General features: G+C 61.0%; 1 protein-coding gene across 4 annotated transcripts; it reads right to left on the bottom strand.

Annotated features, from left to right (window-relative positions):
- Positions 1–2,813: 2,813 nt before the first annotated feature.
- On the bottom strand, positions 2,814–26,449 carry DEAF1 (DEAF1 transcription factor). 4 transcript variants are annotated; one of them, XM_047691475.1, is made up of 12 exons: positions 26,161–26,449; positions 24,097–24,194; positions 21,749–21,878; positions 21,301–21,447; positions 20,650–20,789; positions 19,786–19,851; positions 16,167–16,290; positions 15,411–15,539; positions 14,903–15,031; positions 14,233–14,480; positions 6,900–6,989; positions 2,814–3,260 (listed from the first exon to the last, which is right to left on the bottom strand). In XM_047691475.1, the coding sequence occupies exons 1-12, from the start codon at positions 26,447–26,449 to the stop codon at positions 3,156–3,158; spliced, it is 1,695 nt and encodes a 564-aa protein (XP_047547431.1). In that variant the 3' UTR covers positions 2,814–3,155. The 4 variants fall into 4 exon arrangements, with proteins under 4 accessions (XP_047547431.1, XP_047547432.1, XP_047547434.1 ...); XM_047691476.1 differs by having other exon boundaries at positions 6,900–6,986; XM_047691477.1 differs by lacking the exon at positions 2,814–3,260 and adding an exon at positions 3,492–3,787.
- Between the last annotated feature and the right edge of the window lie 46 nt (positions 26,450–26,495).

Below are 26,495 nucleotides of genomic sequence, written 5' to 3'. Positions count from 1 at the left end.
TGCCTCCCAAGTCAGAGCACAGCTCCCTGCCTGCTCAGCTTTGACGAAGTCCAAAGCCCTGAGGAGACAGGGCTGGGGTGCTGGCTGGGCCCAGCGAAGCGGCCTCCCACCCCTCAGAGGAGGTGCCTGGCCCAAGGCAAGGTCGAGCCACCAAGCCGCCATCCTGGGGAGATGGGGGCGGCTCTCAGCCCCTCCAACCTGCTCTCCCAGTCCTGGGGCCCAAACTCACAAGAGCACGGGGCTGCCCCTCCCCGCCTGTGGGTGCTCGCCCTCCCTTGCCAGGGTCTCCGTGGGAGGGAAGCGAGACCCACCTGGTAGACCCTGGCTCTGGTGGCTCCTTGAGTTTCTGGCACCTTCTTGCCCATGAAATGTGAGGATGGTTGCAGCAGACACCCTGGGTCTCCCCACAGGGAGCAGCCCTGATGTGGGGACTGGAGGCCCAAATGGCACAACGGAGCTGTCCCGAATGGCCATCCCAGGCACAGATGGTCACTCCTGGGGGTCTCAGACTTGAAGACCAGGGAGGGTCCCTGGGGCCCCCGGTGGAAGGCAAGGTCAGAGCGACAGCCCTGCCCCTGTGCCCTCTGATGCTCCTGCCACGGGCACCTGTGGAGCCCCTGCAGGTAGACAGCGAGCCAAGCCCTTGACCAGCACCGCATGGCAATGGCGGGCCGCTCCCGAGCTCAGCTCTGTCCCTCGGGTGCGATCCTCACCTGCGTGTGTGGGCAGGGCTGACCCACCCGTGAGCTACACCTGCCCTCGGGCCGAGCTGGGAACAGGCTGGGAGCTGCTGGGGACCCCATACTGTCCCCACTGGCCCTGGAGGCAGAACCTGCAGCAGAGGACAAGGTGCACACTGCGGGTGGGGGTGCACACATAGCCACAGAGGGCCCGGCTACCTGGAGAGCCCCAGAGGAGCCCCGGCTGTCCAGCTCACTCAGCCACCCCCACCGACGCCCAGGGTCACCCCAGCCTGCAGCTCCCGGAGCTTCGGCTCAGAAGACCCACAGCACCCCGAGTGGCCTGGCCTGTGCCGACTGCTGGCCCCTCGCCTATCCCCCGAGGCTGCACCCAGCAGGAGATGCTGTCAAAAGCCTTGACCCAAACTCTTGAGGACCCGCAACGAAGCCCGTTCCTCCGGTCTCCTGCCCACCCCCCAGGCGCGGCCACACAGAGAACACTTCGTGGCCAAGAAAGGAGACACTGTGAAAAACCGTCCCCAAAACATGCGGTCCTGAGGGCTCTATTTTTTTCTTCTTACTTTACGGAAGCCCCATGCTCAGTGTGGGGCCCAGTGCGGGGCTTGAACTGTCGACCCTGAGATCATGAGTTGGCCACCTAACCGACTGAGGCACCCAGGTGCCCCCACCCCGGGATGGAGCCAGCCTCATGGCTGCGGTGTGGGGGTGGAGCTTTACTTGCAAGGACTCTGGTGCTTACTTTGTGAGCATTTTTGGGTTGGAGAGGTTGCTTCTGAAGGTGCAGACCCCTGGGGTGGGGCTGACGTGCTCCCCCCACCCCAGGGAAGCAGGCCCATGGCCAAGGGTTGAGAACTGCTCCCTTCCCGCCGAGTTCTGTCTGCAGTGGCGGAAAAACCGCTCCACGTGTTCGATGAAGGTGCCCCGGGGGAGACGGTCTGGGGCACACGATAGGGCCAGGGTCACATCCCACTGCCAGCTCCTTAGCCTTGGGCACAGGCCCCGACTTCTCGGCCTCCATCTCCCCGAGAGCTGGTGGCAGAGGCAGGAAGATGAACTACAGGGGCTCTGGTACTTGTTAGACTCAATAAAAGAAAAACCCAAAGAACCCAGCTCAGCTGAAGAGCTCAAGGAGCACAGAGGCAGAGCAGGGTTCCGGAGAGCGGGGCTCCTGGTGGGCTCCCTGAGAGCCGCTGGCTGCGCGTCTGTCCTAAGCCCAGGGCCAGGCCGGCGCCGCCCCGAGGATGAGGCTGAGTAGGAAGTAGTGGCTTCTGCGACTCCTGAGCTCACGGCCCTGCCCGTCACCGCTGTGGACGCCCCCTCAACCCACTCTGGAGCCGGAGCCGGCGTCCCAAAAGCCAAGTCTCTAGGGTGCTACCAACTTGGAAGAACTTTCCGGAAGTAAGAATCCGGGTGGGGGGTGTGTGTGCAGGGCTGGGGATGGTCTTCCACGCCCTCACAGGCGTGAGCACACGAGGCTCACTGAAAAGGTACTTGGAGGCGCGCGCGTCAGAACCGCGGCACCATCCCCACAGGTAAGTCTCAGCCCCCCGAGGCAGGGCCGGCTCGCCACCGCACAGCAGATGCATGCGGTGCACCTTCTCCCCCCACGCAGGGGAGCCTCCGAGCCTCGGGAGTGCAGCGAAAATGGTGAAGGCAGGCCACGGGTTCCAGGGCCCCAAGGGCATTTCTGGAAACCCACAGAAGCTTCCAGAATGCAGGTGACAGTTCCTCAGGCACCACTCCTGGTCAATGGGGGAGGCAGGTCCTGTTTCCAGGGCCAGCCGAGCCTGACACCCCAGGCGCTGGGCCCAGTGACCCCTCTGCCCTCTGCCCCTCAGAGCAGGCGGGGGAAGCAAGGCCTCACCTCTGAGCTGTCAGGGTTCTCAGGGTGGAACCTCACGCTGGAGCAGAGAGGAAGGAAGCCGGGGCTGCATCACTGGAGAGACGGGACAGGAGGGGCCCTGTGCCTGGGGCAGCACCCGCCCGGCGCTCGGGCCTCTGCGGGGCGAACGCTGTGGGCTGGCCTCACCGCTGCCCCGCGCAGTCAGGAGAGACGAAACTGGGGCCCACCCACCTCCGGGGCATCTGGGAAGCTGGAGCTGGAGTCACTCATCCCGGGGGAGCAGGGAGGTCACCTTTATTGACAGACACATGTTATGTACACGTGTGTTACCACACACGTCACACCTGTGGGTAAGACCAGGAGCTCGAGATCCAGGGGATTAAAAACAGCACCAGAGAAGGCGCCAAGGGCCCGGGGCCTGCGTCCACCAGCCGCTGCCCCGACCTCCCTCAGGGCTTCTGGGTGGCGGGAGCTCATTTCTGAGGGCACAGGTCACTTAAAGTCTGTTAACAACTTGACCAGCAAGTGTTTTCACCTTCTCCTCAACGTCCCCCGAGGTCCCCAGCCCCCGACAGCTCTGCGGTAACCAAGGCGGGGGGACCCGGGGACCCTCACACGGTGACTTTCTCCATCACGCTGTCAGTGACGTGGACTTCATCCGCCTGGACAGTGACGGCTGCCGACTGACCACACAGGTGCTGGTGGTCCTTCCAGTCCTGCAAGGAGAGCACAGCCCCCCGTTACCACGAGCAGCCACCTCACCGAGCAGCGGGGGCAGGGCCTGGGGCGGGGGCCACCCCCAACGTGCAGCCTATGCTCTTGGCCCAGCCTTGCCTGCCAGCTCACGCGGCAGACCACTGGGACGAACCTGAAACACACTGAGGCCCAGAAGCACGTCTACACTCTGGCCCTCCTGCCTTTCCGAGGGACGCACAAAAGAAATACTCGTGTGTACAAGGAAATTTTTATACCTAATATTGTCGCCCACAGTTTTATTTGCAATCCCAAAGTAGGAAAAGCTGGGGCCAGGCACGAGTCCACAGAACGGTTTGGTGGCACTGGCTCACGGGAAGACTGGGGACAGAGGCTGCTACCAGCCTGTTTGCGGGCAGAAAGAGAGCTGAGCTCTGGCGAGGCTGGAGCCATGTGCAGGCCGTGCGGAGCCGCCTCTCGGCCCAGATGGCTTCTGCAGGAGGCTTGGCGGCCAGGGCCAGCGAGGGCGTTAGTCAAAACAGACGTAACCCTAGACAAGGTTAGCGTCTGATTAGAAAGTGACAGGACACGAGCGACTGTAAACACACTCAGGGGAAACACACGCACCCGCACGCTAACAGGTAGTTTCTAGGACGGCAGGACTCCTGCCATCTTCATGCCGTCCTACGTTCTCCAAATCCCCTACAGTAAGTGCGCCCTCTTTTTACAATAAAATAGTGACATTTAAAAGCATTGTATCAGGGCGCCTGGGTGGCTCAGTCATTAAGCATCTCCCTTTGGCTCAGGTCATGATCCCAGGATCCTGGGATGGAGCCCCGTGTTGGGGGGGTCCCTGCCTGGCAGGAAGCCTGCTCCCCCTCTGCCTGCCGCCCCCCCGCTTGTGCTATCTTGTTGTCTCTCTCTCTGTCAAATAGATAAGGAAAATCTTTTTTTTTTAAGATTTTATTTATTAATTTGACAGACAGAAATCACAAGTAGACAGAGAGAGAGAGGAAGGGAAACAGGCTCCCCGCGGAGCAGAGAGCCCAATGCGGGGCTCGATCCCAGGACCCTGGGATCATGACCTGAGCCGGAGGCAGAGGCTTTAACCCACTGAACCACCCAGGAAAATCTTTAATAAAATAAAATAAAAATCGTTATATAAAAAAATGGAAGTCTAACTTGGAATTACCTAAAATAAACTCTGTAAATCCTCACAGTGTGTGAGCCCTCCCAGGCTGGCGTCAGGTCCGCAGCATCTGACACCCTACATGACAGTTAACTCAACCTGCATCATGGCGGCATATGGGATGGCGGGAATCATACGTGTTTTAAGAGAAAACAGGAAACTGGCTAAAGTTCTGAGAACCCGTGCCCACAGCGCGATCTCCGCTAAAGACCTTTGCCCTGCAGACGACACCGGTGAGAAAGTGAGCGGACAAGTCACGGCTGGGAGGAAACGTGTGGAGTCAGGAGTCCGAGGAAGGACCGCGTACAGGTGTACAGAGCCCTCCGCGCACAGGGGAAAATATTTGAACAGATGTTTCCTCCAAAAAGACACACCAACACCCACCGAGCGCGGGAGAGGACGCATGGCCTCCCAGTAACAGGGGAGGGTCCTCAGCGTCCCCGGTTACGGGCGGAGTGCGGATTAACCGCACTGGGGCACCGCCAGACCTGGTCCAGACGGCCACAGCCTGCCGCACGGCACCCAGTGTGGGAAGGGAGTTGGGAAAGCGGTTGGGAACTTTCTCAGCAAAGCTAAACTCAAACTTACAGACAACCCAGCACGCCTGCACCACTGTGTCCAGCTGGACGTGCAGACACGTGCACACCCGAGAAGGCACACCGCACGGGGCACGGGCCGGCGACAAAGCGTGCCGCTGGCGTGGGAACAGAGGCGTGTACACCTCACAGGGGACGGGCCAGGCAACCACACGGAGCCGAGAGGCCAGAGGCCGAGACCATGCAGCCCAGGACTCTGGGCACTGAGCTGCCCGCAGAAGGCAACTCTATGCACAGCCTAGAACCGTGGGGGCCGCGGGTTCTTCCAGGGTGGCAGATGGTTCTGATGGGGAACTGTGCTGTGGCACCGGTGCGATGTGCATTTTGAACAATCCCTCAGCTGCACCTGAAAAGGGGCGAGTTCTGCGGTGTGGCCGTCACCTGTCCACGAAGGTGCGCCCCACGTGCGGGCAGGGATGCAGGAAGGACGCAGTCCGAGGGCTGAAATCTACAAGGGTCCCGCCCGGGGCCACCTGGCGGCACCAACCCCCATCACCCGTTCTCGGGCACAGAGAACTGGGGGCGGCCCTTCTGGCGGGACCACGCGGGTCCTGAGGTTGGCATCTCCAGCTGACTACGGGGGGCTCGGGTTCCCGGCTCTCCCTCATACCCCGTCCAGGGTTCATTTTGGGTCCAACATGGAACGTACAGTTTTCAAGACACATTTTCTACCAACTTGCAGAAATAAAAGCTTGTCTTCGTCCACACAACACACAGCGAAGGTGGCCCATGGAGCAGGGGAATCGGTCAATAAGCCTGAGCCTCGGAACCGCCTCCCAGTTCACAGACAGAGGCCGCAGACCCTAGTTTACAGCCAAAATCTGGTCTGAAAGAATCCCACCAAGAAATAAACCCACGGACCCTCCTGCGCAGGCCCCCGTTCAGGGCGGACGGCGGAGACCAGCCCAGAGCCCCGCGCCTTCCCGGCCCCACAGGTCAGGTCTCCTGCTCAGTCCTGGGCATGGGCTCCTGCCCCACGGTGCCCGGTGAACCCTCCTCCATCTCCTCAGTGCAGAGCCTGCTGACAACCACTGCAGGGAAACACAGACGGATGGACAGACGGGAGGCAGGTTCCACCCCCACAGACGCAGCTCCAGGCCACCAAGCCTTTGGCAGCAAAACGCCCTAGTGCACCGTGGGGGGCAGCAGGCAGGTCTCCGGGGACCGCAGGATGGGAGAACCCGCCCCTTCCTCCCTGGGCCACAGCCTCTGCCTTGTGAAGGCCTCAGACTCCTGCAGACCCGGCGCCCACCCCCCATCATCTCCGCCCCCTCCCGCCCAGCATTGCTACCCGGGCCACAGACTCACTGGGAGCCAAGGAGAGCTTCGGAAAGCCACCAAGTGGCAAGTGCCCTGGCTGGGGACATGGTGTCAGCATGCACATGTCCACCTCGTAAAGCAGCAGGAAGGTGACACTAACGGCTCCATTTGCCACTGCTCGTCCGCACAACACAATGCCTTCTCGGCTCTGCCAAGTCCGTCGGCGCCAAGAGGGAATTACACCCGCGGTCGCCGTGCAGCTCAGCTCCTCGCAGAGTCCGCAGGAAGAGCTAGCTGCGAACACCGGCTCCCACAGCCGTGACACCAGAAATGCCCGTGAGCCCCGGAAGCAGAGATGCGGGCAGGGCCACCTGCTGGGGCCCACACCCAAGGGCCCGGGGCTGGGAAGTGTGGACTGTGGCAGCCTCAGGGCAGGGACCTCCCAAGGCCTGGCCACGGTACTCGCCACGGGCAGCTCCTTCAGGACTTCCACGGAGCCCACAAACCCTGGGCAAACAGACTAGCCAGGGCGGGCGGGGGCTGGGCCTCCTGGAAGGGGCCGGGGCAGCGTCTCTGAGTGGGGAGGGAGTGGTGGGGGCGGGGCAGTGAGGACGCACCTTGCGCTGGCAGAAGGTCGAGCAGTAGTTCACTTTGTGGCAGCCGGTGCACTCGCTCAGGGCCTCCCGGCCACAGTTGACACAGGACTGCTGCAAGGAGGACACGGGCCGGTCAGTGTCGCGGGGACGCCTCCCGCCCGTCCGCCCTCTGACATGTGTCCTCACCCCCAGTGATGCCCAGACGCATGTCCCCGTCACACCCACAGCCAGCTCCTTCTCTCTACCCAAGAGGGTCTACACGCTTCAGCCATGGCAGACACGGACACGGCAACATGCCGCCTTCTCCAGAGTCTGAGGAACTTCATCGGCGCCAAGCAAGCGGAGGACGCCAGCCCGGGAGCAACCTCCTTCACTGCTGACGGCCGACTGCCATCAGTCGTGGCTGACACTGCCCGCGCCTGCAGACCCCTGGGCTGCACCTGAGTGGCCGGGAGCATGTTGGGACCCCCACCCCGCCACCCCATCCCCAGCTGCGGCACACCCCCCAGCCTGTGCCGCCTCACCAGCCCAGCCGGTCTCTATGTCCATGGAAACACGCGCTCTGTGTGCTCTCCCCCTGAATCCCGTAACTGGAGCTTTGCCTTTGAACGAAGTGAGGACTTCATGCAGGTAAGTGACCTGTCCCCAGCTGATCGCAGTGGCGCGGCCCGTGCAGGGGCCATCAAGCCGTGGGCTCCTCGCCAACACCCCGGCGTGGAGACAGGTGCCAGGCACAGGCCGGGACACCGGGTCTGTAGAGGCCAGAGAACACGAGAGTGTCCCAGAGACACTGACGGCAAGCGAGGGCCTGTGCGTGTGGGGCGGTGGGTCAGGGTGTGGGCAGTGCCCACGTAAGGCAGACGCGCCCGCTGGTACCCGGAGGCCCGGCTCTGCGTGGGTGAGTGGCCGCAGCCGGCCTGCCGCAGGGCTCTGTTCTGAACGTCAGCTTCCTTCCTCACAAGCCGTCGTGTTTTTCCATGTCTAACGTTCTTCCGCTCATAAAACCACCCGGGGTGCGCTGCTCGCTCCCGGAAGTGGGAGAAATGGCAGGAACCCAAGTGGCTCAGTTTGCCCCCTGCCTCTGCTTTGAGACAAACACGCAAAGGGAAGAAAGAAAAGACCGTCTAGAGCCATGTACGGAAATTTCTCCAGGAAGAGTAAGGGCTTCCCAGGGTTCACGGCGCCGAGTGGAAGCAGAGGTGCGGCTGGGCGTGAGGCTCTCCCAGGTAGAGGCTTGGTGGGAGCACGCACCCGGGGGAGCCCTCATCCCTGCGCCCGGGGAGAGGCTTCACGCTGCAGGAGCAGGAGGGCTCCGAGTCCTCCCGCGTCTGTCCCCGCAGGGAGCACATGCTCTCCCAGACCTCCCGGGTTCACGCTCCAAGCGCCCAGCGGTGTCGACGGGAAGCAGAGCCTCAGAACGGAATCGAAAGGTCACAACGGACAGCCGGCCGGGGATGGACGCCACCAGCGCATGGGAGCGCCCTGCACCTCCGCCTGCCCCACGCGCATGGTGGGTACGTACATATTTAACAGAAATCACACTGCGGTTCGCACCAGAGTCTGCCACCTCAGCTGCAGGTACAGACAGACGGACACGTAGAGAAACACCGACCGGTCTGTACACGCAGGTTGTGAGCACACGCGGCTCCATCCGTCCGCCAAGGGGCCCAGAAGCTACGATGCCCCAGTGGCGGCGAGCACACTGACCCCCGCAACTCGGTTCCCCAGACCGTCCTCCAGCGAGGGAACCAGGGCTCCCGGAGGAGAGGATGATTCCAGCCTGGGGAAGGGGAGGCCAAGCCAGGTCTAGGGGGTCATCCAGCGCCAGAAAGTGCACCAACGGGAGGATGCCAGAGGGACCCAGGAGCCGAGCGAGCGCACCCGTGGGCAGAGGGAAGAGCGAGAGCAGAGGAAGGAGCAGGTTCAGGGCACAACCGGACAGGAAGCACACGGCCACGAGCCAGCCCGATGCGAACAAAGAAATGGACAGAAAACGAGTCTCTAACGCACAAAAATTCCAACGACACCCGGACGCCGCACCCAGCCCTGCTGTGCCCTGCTGGACGGGAGGAGGAACCCCTGAGCCTCCCACTGCCTGTGGCCTGTCCTCCCAAGTGCCCAAGCTGAGCCTTGGGTCTTGGGTCCTTCAGGGTCACATCAGGGCCTGAGGGTGGGCCTGTGAGGGATGGGTGCCCCGAAGAGAGCAGAGAGCGCTCCATACCTGAGGGGAGCCCACGACAAGCACACGGGGTCCACAGCCTGGAAGAGGCCCTCGGGAACCCGAGCCCACAAGCCAGGCAGGCGCCCCGACTCAACCCCGGCCCAGGGAACTGTCCAGGCCCCAGGTGCCCACGCGCACCCCTCCACTGGGCACTTCTGTGCCGCACCGTGCTTGGCTCTTCAAACTAAGAACGACCAGCACGAGGCTGAGGCATGGCGAAGGGCCGCTGGCGGCCGGGCAGGGCCATTAGCCAGGAGCACCACGGCCGGCCCCAGTCGGGGCCCAGGACCCTGAGGCCATGGGTCGGCTTCTGCTGGACACCGTGGCCCTGACAGGGAAGGGTCTGCTCTTCTGCCCCGTGGGACCGCTGGTGAGCTAATTACACGCGCAGGCGCAAACCACTGATGAAGAAAACTGCGAACGTGGGAATCATCTCACCCGGGCCGAGTCTGCTTTTCTCCTTCTTCGCAATCGAGGACGGAACGTCTGGCGGGCGGTCGGAGGCAGTGACAGCTGCGTTCTTGCTCAGGGAGCCCCCGAGGCAGGGTTCCTGGCATCTTCCTGACCCCTACGGCCCTCACTGCTCGTGTCCTGACCCTGACCCCCCGATACTCCTGGGGACATACTTCAGGACAGGCTGCACCGCGGTCTTTCCAGTCAAGCAGCCAGCAGCGTTTTTTTCTAACCCCAAACACGTCCCCACACCGCGGTCACACCAAAGGACGCCCCGTGATGGCACGAAAGCCTGTGATCTCCGTGGGCGGGAGCTCCAGGAAGGGAGATCTGCTTTCACACTGGCCCATGCCCAACACTCCTGTCACGGTGAGTCCTGCTACAGAGACACTTGGAGGTCTCCACACGAAGAGCCCAGACAGCCCACGGGCCCACCCGGCTCTCTGGCCGCCTCACAGGCCTCTGTCCCCTGCTGTGGGCTGCTTCTCACGGCGGGACACCTGCTCTGGGCTTCCCCCTTCACACCGGCTCACGGGGGGGGCCTTCCTGCCCTTCCAAACCCCGCCAGGCCCCAGAAGGTCCCTGACAGCAGGCTCTCCATGGGGGCCGCGAGGTCCCCTCACTTCACAAGACCACAGCATGCAAGCGTGGCCACCACAGGGCCACAGAGCTCAGACCTGTCGTCCCCCATGTGCATAACCAGGGTCTGCAAGTGCACGTGACGTCACCAGGCCACCCACGGAGCAGGGCTCCATGTACTGAGGCTGCGCAGTCTCCCCGCTCCCCGGCCTCCCTCAGGCGCCCGGCTCCCCACAAAATCATTTAAGAATGACACGTCCTGTCCAGGGCTCGAGAGAAGAGACAGACACGCCTGTCACAGGTCCCGCTGATTTCACTGCACAGGACACGGACAGCAGATGGATGTGCTCAGCGGGGAAGACACGGACCCAGACGCGGCCCTTTCACAGAAACGCTATGTTCTCCCACCTGCGGTATTTTTGAGGATAAAAGCATTTCGTGTCTGTTTCTTTCTTAAAAATACGTAAAATTACCAATAAAATCCAAAGCCCCACCTTCTGTGGGGGGGTTAACCTTACCAATCCAGCCACAGGCAAGAGACTGGCCCCCGTGTCACACACTTTTCCCAATAGGAGTTCGGCTTTTGGACCTGAGTGTGAACGGAGAACGTGTGTGCTCTTGCACGGGAGAAAGCGGACACGCCGGCGGCCCCAGTGCTGAGCTCCACGCCGCTGAGTGTGGCCGCAGCCCTGGCAGACGGACACCCCCCCCACTGTGTCTCCGTGTGCTTTCATGTCTGTCCCACTCGTCACTGGAGAATTCTGACCAAGGGTCACCTACAAATTCTATTCTGTGACAGAAAAGCCCACGTGAATGAGTGCGGAAAAATCTAAAACCAGAACCCCTCCCCCACTCCTTTCCTCGCCAGCTCGAAGCTGAGATTTCTGTGCGGCTGGTGCCACCTGGACCCGTCTGACAGGAGCTGTGCTCACAAGGAGGGGGTCCCAGTGTCCCCGGCTGTGGGGAGCGCACAGAGCACAGGGTGTCCCCAGACGCTAGTCTCCGCAGCACGAAACCAGGCTGCGCCAGCCACCAGGGATGGGCGCCTACCAGGGCCCCCCGGGGCAAGGAGCCCACAGCTCAGTGACCATTCTGAGTAGGAACACCAATGTCTGTTTTCCCGTCTATGCTTCTGCGTACAGTCTGAATTAGCAAAACGCAGACACTTCTTCCTTTTCAGTCCCTAGAAGCTGCCCGGGCAGCTGTGCAGGGACGTGCCTCTTCTTCCCAGAAGGACACTGCTGGACAGACAGAAGGAGCAGTCAGGGAGCTGGCAGCTGCCCCGTGTGCGGCCTGGACCGCAGGACGCCGGGGAGGAGGCTTTCCGTCACAGCTCAGATCCCTTCCTCACCCTTAATTTTTTTTTTTTTTTTTTTTTACTTCTTTAAAGATCTTATTTATTTGAGACATAGACAATGACAGAGATAGTGAGACTGAGGGCGGGCAGGGGAAGCAGGAGAGGCACACTCCCCGCTGAGCAGGGAGCCCAATGTGGGGCTTGATCCCAGGACCCCGAAATCATGACCTCAGCCAGATGCAGACACTCAACCGACTGAGCCACCCAGGCACCCCTTTCCCCACCCTTTAAAATGATCCCCCAGATCCCTTTTAACTCTGGGGGAAGATCCCAGCAACACCCATTCAGCCCCTGGCGGTATGTGCAGCCTCACAGGGGACCCAACGCACAGCTGTCACTTTTACCTTTTACAATCACATTGACTTCACGGGGCTTGAACTCACAACCCCGAGACCAAGACCTGAGCTGAGATCAAGAGTCAGATGCCTAACTGACCAAACCACCCAGGAGCCCCTAAGAGTACTTTTTCTAAGCAAACACAAATACCGATTTTAAGATGGGCAGAGCGCCTGCAGAGAGACGGCCCCGGCGCAGACGGCGGGTGGTCCAGTGGCTGGGTGTCCTCGTGTCCCCAAGGGGAGGCACAGCACAGGGAGACACCCCCTCCCACCCACTGGGCGGCCTGAGCCTCACTGTCTGCATGACATCGGCACCGCCGCCAGGCTTCAGGAGGAAAGGGGGCACGGTGCCCGCGCCACAGCCACGGGGCACACCACACACCGACCAATGCCAGGACAGAGGCACGGGGCTCAGTGGGGCCATGAGCACCCACAGCCGCCACCCAGACTGCGACCACGGGGGAGCGGCTCAGGAAGCGGCCAAGCAGCACCACAGAGCCTCTCACTGACACAGGATTCGGCCTGAGACCGACGTCAGGAAGAAGTCTAGAAAATTCTCAAACATTTGAGAAGCTACCAATCGTTATCTTTAGGTAAAGAGCTTAAGGTTTTTTCTGCTTTTCTCTTTTTTTACAGAATTCATCATGGATTATATATTACTTTAAAATTATAGTTTTTCGGGGCGCCTGGGTGGCTCAGTGGGTTAAGCCGCTGCCTTCGGCTCAGGTCATGATCCCAGGTCCTGGGTTCGAGCCCCACATCGGGCTCCTTGCTCGGCAGGGAGCCTGCTTCTCCCTCTGCCTCTGCCTGCCTCTCTGTCTGCCTGTGCTCGCTCGCTCTCTCTGACAAATAAATAAAAATCTTTAAAAAAAAGATTATAGGGACGCCTGGGTGGCTCAGTTGGTTAAGCAGCTGCCTTCAGCTCAGGTCATGATCCCAGCGTCCTGGGATCGAGTCCCGCATCGGGCTCCTTGCTCGTCGGGGAACCTGCTTCTCCCTCTGCCTCTGCCTGCCGTTCTGTCTGCCTGTGCTCGCTCTCTCTCCCTCGCTCTCTCTGACAAATAAATAAATAAAATCTTAAAAAAAAAAAAAAAAAAAAGATTATAGTTTTTCAAAAAATATTTTAAACTTATCTGCTTCTTCAAGGGAGCAACATTTTTCTTCCTTGGAAAAGAAACCATACATTAAGAAATCATTTAAAAAATTAAGATCCCAAGATGGAGAGGAGAAGGGAGTTGGGGGAAATCGGAGGGGGAGATGAACCACGAGACACTGTGGACTATGAGGAACTAACAGGGTTTTGGAGGGGAGGGGGGGTGGGGGATTGGGAGGGCCTAGTGGTGGGTATTAAGGAGGCAGGTACTGCATGGAGCACTGGTGTGGTGCATAAACAATGAATTCTGGGACACTGAAAAGAAATTTTAAAAAAATTAAGAACGCAGGGGTGCCTGGGTGGCTTAGCCGGTTATGTGTCTGCCTTTAGCTCAGGTCATGATCTCAGGGTCCTGGGATCGAGCCCCGCATCGGGCTCTCTGCTCAGTGGGGGGCCTGCTTCTCCCTCTGCGCTGTCCCTCCCCCTGTTTGTGCGTGAGACAGACAGACAGATGACATCTTTAAAGAAAGCACCACTACCATCGCCTGGCCGGCGTGCTCCCAGCCTCTGCTCCATCTCTGTGCGACCGAGTGGACCGCACTCCACTGCACACAGACCGCCCCTGCAGGCGCACGCCTGCGTCCTTGTGTCCACGGTGGAGGGAAGACAGGCCCCCCGCAACAGAAAGGCCGTGCGAGAAAAGCCAAAGGGGCTGAGCCTTCCCTGTGCTGCAGCGACCAGCTACCGTGAGAAAGCGCTCTGTCCCAAGGCCCATGAACCCTGAGCCACGCTTGGGATCTTACTTCTGAAGAACACGATGGAAGCTGTAAGGGAAACGCCCACAACGGTGCCCAAGGGGCCAAGGAGGTGGTCTCCGCGGGGCACCGAGATGCAGGCGAGGGACTAGGACGGGAAAGGGGGTAGAAATGGGAAAGCCACATGCCTGCCCACCAGCTGCCTCCAAGACAGCCCAGAGGAGGCCTCTGCAAACTGCACAGAGCCGACAGTCTGAAAGTACACACGACATCTGTCTGTGACAGGTGAGGGTCCAAAACCAAGTACCATGGGCCAGTGCAGAGCGTCTCTCCCTCTCGAAATACACCAACCCCATTTACAAGGACAGAAACACCCGAGCAGGGAGAGCAGTCAGCGTCCTCTGAGAAAAGCTTCGTTTGTGAACGATTCTTGGTCCCGTTCTTCCAGAAAGGTGGGGAACGTAAGCCAACGTAGACAGTGCACAGAGGGCCCCCAAGCCGGCGGAAGGCGCAGGGCAGTCAGCCACAGACCGGGCCTTCTGCTCAGCCTGACATTACCTCTTTCCGCTCTGTCTCTGCCTGGACTCGGGCCTGGGCCACGGCCGCTTCTCGGTAGGAGCTGGCCTGCTTGGCCTGCTCGAACAGCGTCTTCAGCTGCTGCGCCGTACTGAGCAAGGAGTTGACCATCTCTTCCAGGTACAGCCAGCTCCGCTGCTCTGACATTTCCAGCCCGTTGACCACCGTGGGAGACACGGCTTTGGTGGGGGTGGAGGGTGGGACCGCCAAGGCCGGCAGAGAGGTTAACACTGGAACAGTTGGAAAGCGAAATGAAACAAGAAATCAATACACTTCCTTATTAGGTTTCAATACGGAGCGACGCCAACACGGGTCCTTCCACGGTTAGGTAACACTGAGCACGCCTTGCCGTCCCCAGAGACACCAGCGAGGCTGCAGGGACCGCGCACCCCACAGGCAAGGTGGCGCGAGAGCACCGCCTCCCTTGGCGGGTCCCCGCAGAGGCTCGGGCCCCCCATGGGCCATGGGCCGCCACGTGGGCCGAGCTCTAACAGACACGCAGCCACAGACGCGGGCCGCGGAGGGGACTTCGCCAGCCCCCGCTGTAGCGCCTCAACTGGAAAAACCCAGACAAAACCCGCTTTGCCTCCAAAGTACACCTTCATGAGCAACTCGGGGGCTCCCAGCCCGCAAGCCGGGCGCTCAGACCCACCTATTTTGGGATGAGATGTCGGCAATGCAGCTTCTGGAAACGGTGCGATCTGACAGCTGTCCTGGTAGCCTGGGTAGTGGGGCTCCGGGTGGCCGACTCTGCAGGAGGGCTGCACCCCTGCCTCTCGCACTGTTGGGACAGACGGGACCAGCCGGCCTGCTGACCTGACTGCGGCTGCACCGGCGCCCGGGTCAGTCGGGGCGGCAGAGATTCTGGAAGCGGGGTACCCCGGGCCACGCCGAGCCCCAGCTGCGTCTCTCTGGCTTTTGGCCGCCGCTCTCGCAGCCCCTACCAGTGCTCCCAGGGGCTTGTGCTGCGCGGCTGGCTGACCGCAGCCGTGGGCGGACCAGAGCACTTTCTGTGACACCGGTGGCCCCACACCCCGCACGCCTGCCCGCCGCCCTCCCGCACCCACCCATCCCAGGCCTCGGCTTCACACTGCCCCCACCATGCCCCAGGTCAACAGGGGTGACGGGTCCCCGCGGAGCAGGTGCTGAGGACAACTCACCCGTGGCTCCCGTGAAGACGTCGCCCTGGGCCGGGCTCTCTGAGATGACAGCGGTAGCCTCCACAGTGGACGCCCGGTCAAAGGTCAGTGCGCCCGAGGTAGTGATCTGTCCTGAGGGGGTCACGGTGACTAGAAAAGCACAAGTACCTTTCACCACCCGGCTCACCCACAGGGCAGGCCCCAGGAACCTCTGCAAAGGCAGGAAGAGACCAGGGACCCTGGGCGCCGGGGAGGGGACCAGGGCCGATGCACGGGTGGCAGGTTCTCCATGACACCCCGCTCACATCCCGACTGGACACAGAGGCAGGAAGGGACTCAGCAGGAACGAGGCACAAAGCATAGGCCCCCCAAGGGCTGCTCCCCGTGGCCCGACTCTGCCCGGCCACTGCGTGTCTGCAGCCTCTGCGGGCGCCCAGCACCGGCCCAACGCACGGCCCCCCAGGACGAGCCTGCCCCACGCCCTCGGTCCCTACCTCCCCGCCTGGGCCACAAACGCGGACTTTCCCCCTCCTCCCAGCTGTTCACGGGCCGCAGGCACCGACACCCAAGGAGAGCCTTTGCTGAGAAGGTGCTCGCGCAGACCACCCCTCCCGGGAGCAGCCACGCTGGGTTCGCCTCATGAGGAAATACGTGCTCGCGCGCGAAGGGGTCTTTGGAGACCAGGGAGCTTCCCCCCCCCCCAGGGGACCCTGCCCTGAACACCAAGGCAAGCCCCAAGGGTCGGAGGTCGGCACGGCCTCGCCCGCTCCCACTCACAGGCGGCGGCTGCGGCGGGGAGCAGTGCGATGTTTTTGGGGGGCTCCTTCTTCACGGGGGTCGTGGGCAGCTCACTCTCCTTCTTGCGCCTTTTGTAGGGGACGAAGAGCCTGACCGGGCCGCTCTGCGGGGAGAGGGGCAGTGAGGAGGAGGACAGAGCCGCCCCTGGCCCCACTGCGGACACAGCCACCAGCTCGGCTGCCCCCTGCCCCGGGGGCAGGGCGAGACTCATCACGGCCAAAGACTGACCTCCTTCAGACCCCAAGTTCCTTACCGGGACAGAGGAGAGACTTTTTAAAAGAATGCGTGACTCACACTGTTTGAACGAAACAGAAGGCTCACCAACGCACAGGGTTTTTAGGGTTAGGTACGTGCAAGGAGACAAAGCAAACGGCGACCGGGTTAAGGAGACAAGAGAGCCCCTGCCCCAAACCAGAGGATCCCAGCAGGGAGGAGGAGGCCCTGTGGTCGCCAAGTACAGGGGAGACAACACACCAGCAACCACAGAAGCGACGGACCAACACGGACAGATCTGCAGGGCGGGTGGGGCGGGGGGGGGGCTGACGCCTGCAGGCCCCGAGGGCCACACCTTCTTGCTGGACGGCGCAGCGCCCAGGGGCGTGAGACCTTCCGGAGCGGACGCAGGCCCACCTGCACGGACCCCGCCACTCGGGCTTTCACCTGGGTCATCTGGCCTTCAATTCTAGAATCTCCACTGGAGCTTTCTCGTAATTCCCGTCTCGTTACAGAGACACAGGCCCCCCAGTCCCCCCTCTGCACAGGGCACACGTGAAGGCTGGACCCCAGGCTGCTGTTGCTGCAGTAAGTGTGGCCACAGGGATCGGGGGTGTACGTGCACCGCCCCCGCCGCCAGGGGGCCTCGCCTGTTAGAAACCAGTGCAGGGGTGAAGCTCCCCCCCCCCCCCCCGCCGCCCGCCTGTCTGTGGTGCTCTGCAGCGGCCACTAGAGCGACTGAGACACGTGCCGTAGATTCTCCAGACGCGTCCCTTGGTTCTGTGAACACCGACGGTACCGGGGGCCTCTGTCCCAGCGACACCTCGGCCGAGTCTGCCGCACCTTTTCTTCTGCGTGGCTCACACTCGCTGTTTGTCTTACAACTTTTTGTTGAAAACTGGACATTTTAGGGGATGTACTCTAGCGACACCGAGACCGACCCCTTCTTTGCGGGGCTTCCTGCTGCCGCCCACGGGCTTGGGGACCAGGCTATGCCCCGGCGGAGTCCACAGCGGAGTCTCAACAGGGGAGTCACACAGGGGAGTCCCACAGTGGGGGAGTCCCATCCAGCAGAGTCCCTGTGAGGGGCGGGGAGTCACCCCTGCAGAGTCTCACAGTGGAGTCACAGTGGGGGGGGGTCACACCCCCAGAGGCGCCTCCGCTTCCACTGGCAGCACCACTGCCCCCACAACGCCCGGGGCATAAACTGCTCCGTCGGATCCCAACTGCATGAGGGCTCCTTTACGGGGAGTTTTCGAGACAGATCTTTGGGTTCTGATCTTATCCCAGGACTCTTCTGACTGCTGTTTTCCCTGGTTCTCTGGTTAGCCTGCTGCTCTTGTGCTCTGCCAGCCCCCTCCTCAGGGCTCATGTCCACAGGGCCCTGCTCTGGAGGCGGGGGCAGGAAGGGTCGCCACGTCTTATCAGGGCGACAGCCCCGCTTTAGCAGCAGGGCTCTGGGCAGGGGCAGAGCCTCTGGTCTCGGCCTGCCTCCCGTGGCATGGACCCCCACACTAGGAGCGAGCTGGGGGACACTGGGGCACGGTATTTCTGCCTGGCCACTCCTGGGGGGAGCCTCTGCCCTCTGGGAGAGGCTGGGTGCAGGCAGGGAGCCCCGATCTCCCAGTCATGCTTGCCCAGAAGCTGGTTTCTGCAACTCAGAGCCAGGACTGGGCCCGTGAAATGCTGCTGTCCTTCCAGTCCCGGTCACGGTGCCGGGGGGAGAGGGACTGGGGCTCCCTGCACACGGCGCCGGAGGGAAGCAGGAGTGAGGTGTGCGGGGCTCTTCACGCTACTGTCCCTGAAGGGGAAGCCGGAGTGTTAGCATTTACAAGTCCCAGTCACCAAGTTTTCATTTACGGATCGTGCCTTTGGTTTCCCACCCGAGAAACCCCAGGCCGTGAAGCTCTCCCGTTTTCTTCCACACACATCAGGTTTGTGTTTTGGATAAATCTGGATCTGTGCTGCGTTTTGGAAGCACTTGCACATAAAGCGCCGGGGTGGGGCCAAGGTGTGTCCCCAGCACAGTGTCCAGCTGTGCCCACAGCACACAGGGGGGCACACGGAGCCTCAGATGTCGCCGATGCGTACGTCTTCGTGACAGCTGCTGTGGGACGGGGCTTACCCGGCCTGTGCTGGGGCTCCTCCAGCTTCAGTGTCTTCTCAAAATTGCGTCGGCCGTGCTATGTCCTTTGCCTTTCCAGATGCGTTTTCAAGTCAGCTCATCTGAAGCGCCAGGGCCCCACGGGGATTGTGGCGGGAACCGCGGGAACCTACAGAGCACCGAGGGGAGCCGGCGCTTTCCTCACTGTCCTCCACCCCACGGGCCTGGCGCGCCTGTCCCAGCTCTCCCCAGGGTCCTCTTGACGGTATTTTCTAGGTTTTTCAAACACGGATTCGGTACACGTTCTCTTAGATTCATGTCATTTCAACATTGCGGAGTAACTGCAAACAATTCTACCAAGTGGTCTGAACTACCGAACGGAACGAATTTCCTCCCACCGCTCTCTTTCTCCCTACAAGATTCCCTGGAATCTCTAACCACTAGCTTCTCCAGGCGAACTGCAAATTCATTTAATTTTCACAAAAATATCCCATTGTTGATTCCACCAGAATCACATCTAGTCTATACAGGAGCTAGACAATTCTAGAATATTTAGTTTTCCACCCAAGGGGGTGATGTCTCTTCAATTAAACGTTCTTTCATATCTTCTAATAATTAAGCAGATGAGTAATCAAAATAAAGTCAGGAAATCTCATCAAGCAGCTATTAAAATCTGGAAATATTTTAAAACCGAACTCAACACTAAGGAAGACTGAATACTGGACTATCCGTGCGAGTCAGTACCACGCTTTAGAAAGCCGTACAGCAACATCCACTAAAATCAACGAGAAACAGTTATCGTTTCCGAACCTGTTAAAGACTCAGGATAAAAAAATATTTCAAAAGATATTAAAAACTCCTTTAAAATAATTTCAACATAGTAGTTTTAAGACATTACGTTTAAAAATGTAGAATATAAAGCAGCACATGTACACGTCTCATAACCACAGAAGCAAAGCGTGCGTCTGGTTTGGGGTTAAGATGGTGACGTCATAGGCGCTTTCTACCGTTTGGACAAGTCCTCTTCCATGTGCTTTGACCACCGTGCGGGGCTGGCCTTGTGCACCACCCGAGGCATCAGAGTAACATCTGAGAAGCAGAATTTGGGGGAGACACTGCAACAACCCCTCGCTAGGCTGCAGGGCGTGAGGGACCCAAGGACACACGGCCCGAGAGCTGGACAGGACAGGCACGCAAGCAGGGAGCTGAGGGTCGGAAGCGCCTGTGAGCAGACAGAGCCGCTGAGCAAGCCTGATGACTGGTCACTTCCTGGCGACTCACCAAGGTCATGTCGTCACAGCACGCGGCGCAGGTGCAAGACGCAGCATGTGGGTTTAGGATCCCGTCCTGAAATTCAGAGAGCCCCGCGGTGCGTGAGAAAGTCGGCCTTCCGCGCAAACCACCAACGCTATAGGGGGCAGCCAGCTCTGCCGCCGGCCTGCCACTCGTGGGTTAAAGCCCTGTCACTTCCAGAAACTCCTCTCCCCCACACGTCTATACAAGGCCATGACCAGGGGCAGGATCCACTGTTTCCTCTCCAGGAGGTGGAAAGATTCTATGGGCATTCTTTCCTTCTTCCTTTTTTCTTTTAAAGATTTTGTCCATTTGTTTGTCAAGACAGGGAGAGAGAGCACAAGCAAGGGGAGGGGCAGAGGGAGAAGGAGGCTTTCCTCTGAGCAGGGAGCCTGACGCGGATCCCGATCCCAGGACCTTGAGATCAGGACCTGAGCTGAAGGCAGCTGCCCAGCGGACTGAGCCTCCCAGGCGGCCCGGGCCATCATTTCCTGACCAGCGCCCAAAGCGCTCCGCTGCGAGGAGCAGTCAGAGGCCTGTCCTCATGCGATGAGTATACGGAGGCAGAGGGAAGTTGGGCTTCCGAAGAGGGCCTGTGCCTCAGCCCAACCGGCCACATCGTGGCATGCTCCTGCCCAAACTGTCACCACCCTGCGTGAAGCCCTGGCAAGACGAGCCTGGGTGCCTGGCCCCGCACGTCCCGGGGGCAGAGGACCCACAGCCAGACCACACGCCTGCATTCTGTGTTCCCCACGGGGTGCGGTGGCCCAGGGAAGCCCCCCCAGCCCCGGCCCAGCCCCGGGCGGCGCCCCCCCCACCCCACGCCCTCGGCCCTCCTCGCAGACGCGGCACCTGAATGAGGCACTGCAGTGGCCGGCCCGCGTAGCGGATGCTCCTCTTCCAGTCTTTACTGCTGGCTCTCCCCGCCACGGCCTCAAACTCGGTGGGGCTGTACCAGTTCTCCCCTTGCTTAATACAGCGGCCGCGGCCTCCTGCAGCAGCAGCGGGCGGGGAGTGAAGGCGCGGCCGGCCGCGGCAGCCGGGTCCCCTTGCTCTCCTTCCCTGCCTCCCACCCAGCTCCCACTGAGCCGCTCCCACACCAGAGCCCCCACGTGAACCCGCGCCCCTCCGCGGACGCCCCCACCATGAACCCGCGCCTGCAGGCCGCGCACCGCCTCCCGCACACCACCAGCCCCCCCGTGGTCTCACGCGGAGCTCACGGCATCCGCCCCGCTCCCAGAATGGGGGAGAGTCCCCATCGACTGTGGGTCCCCATCCTGACCCAGGAACTTAGGGAGCTCATTCCAGTCCTGCCTCTCCCCTGGCTTTCCCTCGTCCACAGGTCACTATTCCTCTCCACACGCCCCCACCACACCCCAAACCTGTCATGGCCTCAGCTCTACTGCCCAGGGCCGCGAGCCTGGCCTGCCCCGCTGGGCCCACACTGGGCAGGGACTGCCGGGGGTAAGGTGTGCCCGAAGCCCAGGTCCCACGCCGCCTCACCTGAGCCCAGCCGACTCTTGAACAATGTGCCGCTGATGTTCCGGCACCGCACGGGCAGCTCGCTGTCATACACTGAAGGGTCCCAGTTGTACTTGGTGCCCCCTCTTTCCTGGCCGGGAGCCGCAGGACTTGGAGGACACGGAGGGCCTTGGGCAAAAGAAGCATTTGGAAAGTGAGAGGCGCGGGGTGCACCCAGCCTACCCGGAAAGGCACAAGCACCTCCTGGGCTCCAATGGCGGGTTCTCCCGCTCCCACCCGGACACAGCAGCACGGCCCCCTTCCACCCTGGGCAGCTCCTTCTCAGCCGGGAAAAGCCCACGTCCTCTGCTCAAACAGCATTTCTATTCCAAGTTTACCACAAGACTAAGTTAAGCCAATCCCAGAGGGAACTCGGCGCGCACTCGGGTGCGTTCTGCCCCGGGAGGCCTGGAGTGGGGACGGGCAGCACCTGGGGTGAGTGGAGCAGCGGGCCCCTTCAGCCCGGCCGTCTCCACGATGCTCCCGTCTGTGTGCACGACGATCAGCGTGGCCTTCTCGGTGTTCAGGCTGTCCCCGATCTGCAGCGCTGTCCTGCCAGACTGGAGACAGAACATCTGAGTCGTCTCAGACGGCAGCTACAGGGCCTGGCCCCTGGTCCTCGCGAACCGCCACCACAAGGGCACCCCACTGGACTTCAGGTGCCCCTAAGACCCTAAACACAGGGCCAAGCACGAGGGCCATGCTCTGCCTGGGAGGCCCTGTGCAAACACTCACCACCACCTGCCAAAGGGAAAGAAGGAGCATGTCCCATAAAGACACCCTGGGAAAAGTGCCCCCCTGTCTACCTGAGCAGCCTCTGCAGGCTCACAGGTCTCTAGGGAGGGTCCCAAGAAACCAAGCACAGTCACAGCTGGGGTCTGGCACGGGACTCCCTTCTCACACCCGTGCCCAAGCACAGCTCTGCCGACAGCCACTGCATACCAGGACCACCCCCGCCGCACTGCTCACACACCTGGCCACGGTGGCCAGGGGCTACAATGACAGCACCTGCATCCTCTGGGTCAGCCTGGCCTCGTCCTTCAAGATGCCCTGCTCCCTGGGCGAGCCAGGTGCCCCCTCCTGTCCCTGCTGTCCCTAGGTGCCCGCCTCACAGGGCTCCGGCAAAGGAACTCTCAAGGCTTTGCCCAGACAGCCCTGGGTGGGCGCCACTTGCTCCAAGAGGCCGGTTCAAACCCAGCGCCTGGGCTGCTCTGATGCTTCCTGGTGAGAACAGAACCCACAAAGGCAAGTTAAAAAGACCTTCCCTTGGGGCGCCTGGGTGGCTCAGAGGGTTAAGCCTCTGCCTTCAGCTCAGGTCATGATCCCAGGGTCCTAGGATCGAGCCCCCCATCGTGCTCTCTGCTCAGCGGGAGCCTGCTTCCCCATCTCTCTCTGCCTGCCTCTCTGCCTGCTTGTGATCTCTGTCAAATGAGTAAGTAAAATCTTTAAAAAGAAAGAAAGAAAAGAAGGAAGGAAGGGAAGAAAAAAAGAAAGAAAGAACAAGAAAACAAATGGCCACCTTGGGGCACCTGGGTGGCTCAGTGGGTTAAAGCCTCTGCCTTCGGCTCAGGTCATGATCTCAGGGTCCTGGGATCGAGTCCCGCATCCAACTCTCTGCTCCTCGGGGAGCCTGCTTCCCTCCCTCCCACCTCTCTGCCTGCCTCTCTGCCTGCTCGTGATCTCTGTCTGTCAAATAGATAAATAAAATCTTTAAAAAAAAAAAAAAAAAGACCTTCCCTTACATCTGAAAATCCAATCAGGGAAAGTAAGTAGAAGCTCCCACCCCGAACACATGCACACACACCTGCGCACACACCCAGGGCCTGGGCTTATACACCTGGAGGGTCACTATCTTGCTTAAGCACGTCCACACGGGCTCGTGTCGGAATCACTGAAGACGTGCAACCCTCTGCGTAAAAGGGAACGTTCCGTGTTCAGCTACGAATCACAGAAACGTTTTCCTCATTGAGGCCAACGAGAGTACAGAGATATTGGAGGGCTGGCTCCCTTTCGGTTTCCAGCAGGATCACACGGAGTCCACAGGTCCTCCTGTCCTCAGAGCCTGCTGCGAGCACTACACCTAGGATGGTCCTCCCTAGCTCCCTGACCCTCTGACTCCAGGCTCTTCTAGAAAAGCCCACAATCTGCTGCTGGGAAGGAGAGACCAGTTGGAGGCGTGAAATGAGCACCTATCAGCTCGTGTGTGTTCAACTCCCTAAGAAATGAAGCAGATTCTGAACTCTGCGGTCTGTGCTTGTGACTCCGAGTGTGAGTCGGCTGTTTGTGGCCAACAATAGTGACTTTGCTTCCAGGGATACAGCACCCCAGGTGTGTGACCAAGGCTAGAAAGGAACCGTGACTAAGGGGCGCCTGGGTGGCTCAGTGGGTTGAGCCTCTGCCTTCGGCTCAGGTCATGATCCCAGCATCCTGGGATCGAGTCCCACATCGGGCTCATTGCTCAGCAGAGAGCCTGCTTCTGTCTCTGCCTCTGCCGGCTTGTGTGCTCTCTCTCTCTCTCTTCCTCTCTGACAAATAAATAAAGAAATAAAATAAAAAAAGAAAAAAGAAACCGTAACTAAGAGCTGCGGCAAAGCTCCAGAAGAGTCCCACGTGGTGTGGTCGTCGGGCAAGGACCGGGAGACCCGAGCATAGCCTGAGGGAAGGGCGCAGCCACAAGCTTCCAGGTGCCCCGGGAACCCAGAGCAGGCTGCTGGGAGAGCCAGCCTCAGGGAAGACGCATTCGGGGGTCTGGGGCAAAGTGCTCACAGGGCCGCTTACCAGAACATGTCCCGAGAGGGAGGCAGCATTCGCCACTGACGTGGTGAAGACGTTGTCTGCGGAGGCACCCACGTTGGCCACGGTCACCGTGGTCACCTCTGCAACACAGGGGCCTGACTCAGCACATCATCAGAGCCGGGGGCCTCCCACCTGGTATCGCTCCATCAGGTATCTGCATTTCCAACCAAGGGACTCTCGACATTTGTACACTAAGTGCTCGGCCAACACTTCAAGGCCACAGCCTAGGTGACCCGGGTCTCAGGAAAAGAGAGAGGAGAGGCTCTCCCAGCATTAGGGCCCTTCATCCGCCGAGAAAACCGCCCCTGCCACGCTCCCACTGAGTCTCCCCTGAGCTTCTTGCTCCCTTTTAGGAGAAAACCACACACCAAGGCTCCACACGTGCTGTGGTCATCGTGTGACCAGACACCTGCCACATCACCAACACACAGTTCCCCTCTTCCCGGCCCCCCTCTCCAGGTCAGCACAGGGCAGGCTCAGGTCCCTTCATTGTCCTCCTCCTCCACCTCCCCCTCTCCCGGCCCCTGCCCGCCGCAGAGGCCTCCTTCCCGCTCGGGGCTGGGTCCCACCGCACTCCTGGGGCAGCCTCTGGCATGTGGGAAACACCCACAAACACGGCCTGGAAGAGTCCTGCATATTCCATCAAGCCGGCGCCCCCCAAACCGCGCTGAAACACCTGTCCCCCGTCTGCATCTTGCCCTAGACCATGCCGCAGGAGGGCCGAGGGGATCCCCGCCTGAACACACCGGACTCGGCCAAGCAGCTGTCTGCCCAGGGGAGGTGGCCTCACATGCCGCTGGGTTATTTCCACCTGGAAAAGTCGTGACCTCAGGAACTTAGAAAAGCAGTAATGGTTTCACGTACTTAAAAACGCGGTAAATTTTTGCAGGAAAAACAACTCATTTCTCTGAGGCTGTGATGAATGGTATCACATTTCTTTTCTGCATCCACAAAGAGTACACGCAAAAACCACACACAAAAAAATGAAAAACTTCATGGTCCCAAGTCCCAATATTAAACCAGTTTAGTGACAAGACCCAAAGACTCTAACAGCCACAAAGCCTTCTCCCCTCGTTCGGGAGGACCCCGAGCAGACCACACCAGAGCAGCGGCACGGGGGCAAGCAGGACGTGGCCTGCACCTGAGGGCCGGATGAACACCTGGAGTGACCAGGACCACCAGGACCGAGGCGGCTGCTGTCCAGTCCCTGAAGCCAGGAGGCTCCTAGGGGAAAGTGCCTGACAACGTGTGCTGGCAAAACGATGGTGCTCTGCCACGGTTCCCTCACACAGCTCTGAGTCCCCAAGGCCTCCAGGACCACCGGGGAGCTCCGGGTTAGGCGGGGTCCAACACCTGGGAAAGTCTCTGCCATCTTTGGGCTGGCAGAGTGGGGAGACAGACAGCGACAGACCAGGACGGCAATCTAAGGAGTCAAAGGATGATGCGCCCAAAGGTCACAGGGCCTCCCCAGCTGGGTGAGCACTGTCTTGTCAACCCTGAGCTGGCCATAAGGATTCCAGGTGACCGGACACAGGCACCCCCAGGCTTCCCTGGGGTAGGAGCCACATCAGATCCCCACTCCCCTAACTCCCCAGCCCCCAGGGTCACGAGTGCCAGGGAGAGACAGAGAGAGTCCCTGCCCAGCGTGGCCAAGGAGAGACAGAGCAGAGGTCAGGGAGGGGGAGAGGCAGGGGCGGGGAAGGTTCTGGAAGGAGTACAGGATGCTTCACAGGGGAGAGTGGCGCTGGCACACGGTAAAGAGGTGTGGGAGGCAGTTTCCGGGAAGAGTGCGGGGTGGGCGGGCAGGGCCGGTGATGCGGGCCGGCGTGCAGCAATGTCAAGGCGCACGAGATAGGTGTGAGGCATGCAGGAGGCACGTGGTCGGGGGAGCAGAGGCAACCGGGGCCCGGGGCGCGCACAGAAGGTGTGTGCAGGGCAGGTGCGCGCGGGTGCGCAGGTGCGCGGGGCAGGTGCGCGGGGCAGGTGCGCGCGGGTGCGCAGGTGCGCGGGGCAGGTGCGCGGGAACCGCGGGCGGGCGGCACTTGCCTGCGAAGGCTGCGGCCGCGGCGGCCTCGTCGGGGCCCGGGAGGGCCTCGGCGCCCATGTCCATGTGCCCGGGCTCGGCGGCCATCACCGCCACGGCCGTCACCCGCCGCGTCTCGCGCTCTGCCTCCGAGTCCCCGTCCTCCTCCGAATCCTCGTCCCTGCTGAGCACCGGCTCCTCCGCCTCGCCTCCCGCTGCGGCCGCGGCCGCCGCCGCCACAGCGGCCGCGGCCGCCACCGCCGCCGCCTCGGCCAGGCCCAGCTGCTTGGCGGCCGAGTCCGAGTCCTCCATCCGGACTCCACCGAGCCGGCCCGAAGGCGTCGGCCGGGGCCGCCCG

This window comes from Lutra lutra, chromosome 10 (genome assembly GCF_902655055.1).
Source record: "Lutra lutra chromosome 10, mLutLut1.2, whole genome shotgun sequence".
NCBI lineage: Eukaryota > Metazoa > Chordata > Mammalia > Carnivora > Mustelidae > Lutra > Lutra lutra.
The sequence above is the reverse complement of the archived record's forward strand: the minus strand, read 5'-3'. Positions and strand labels throughout refer to the sequence as shown.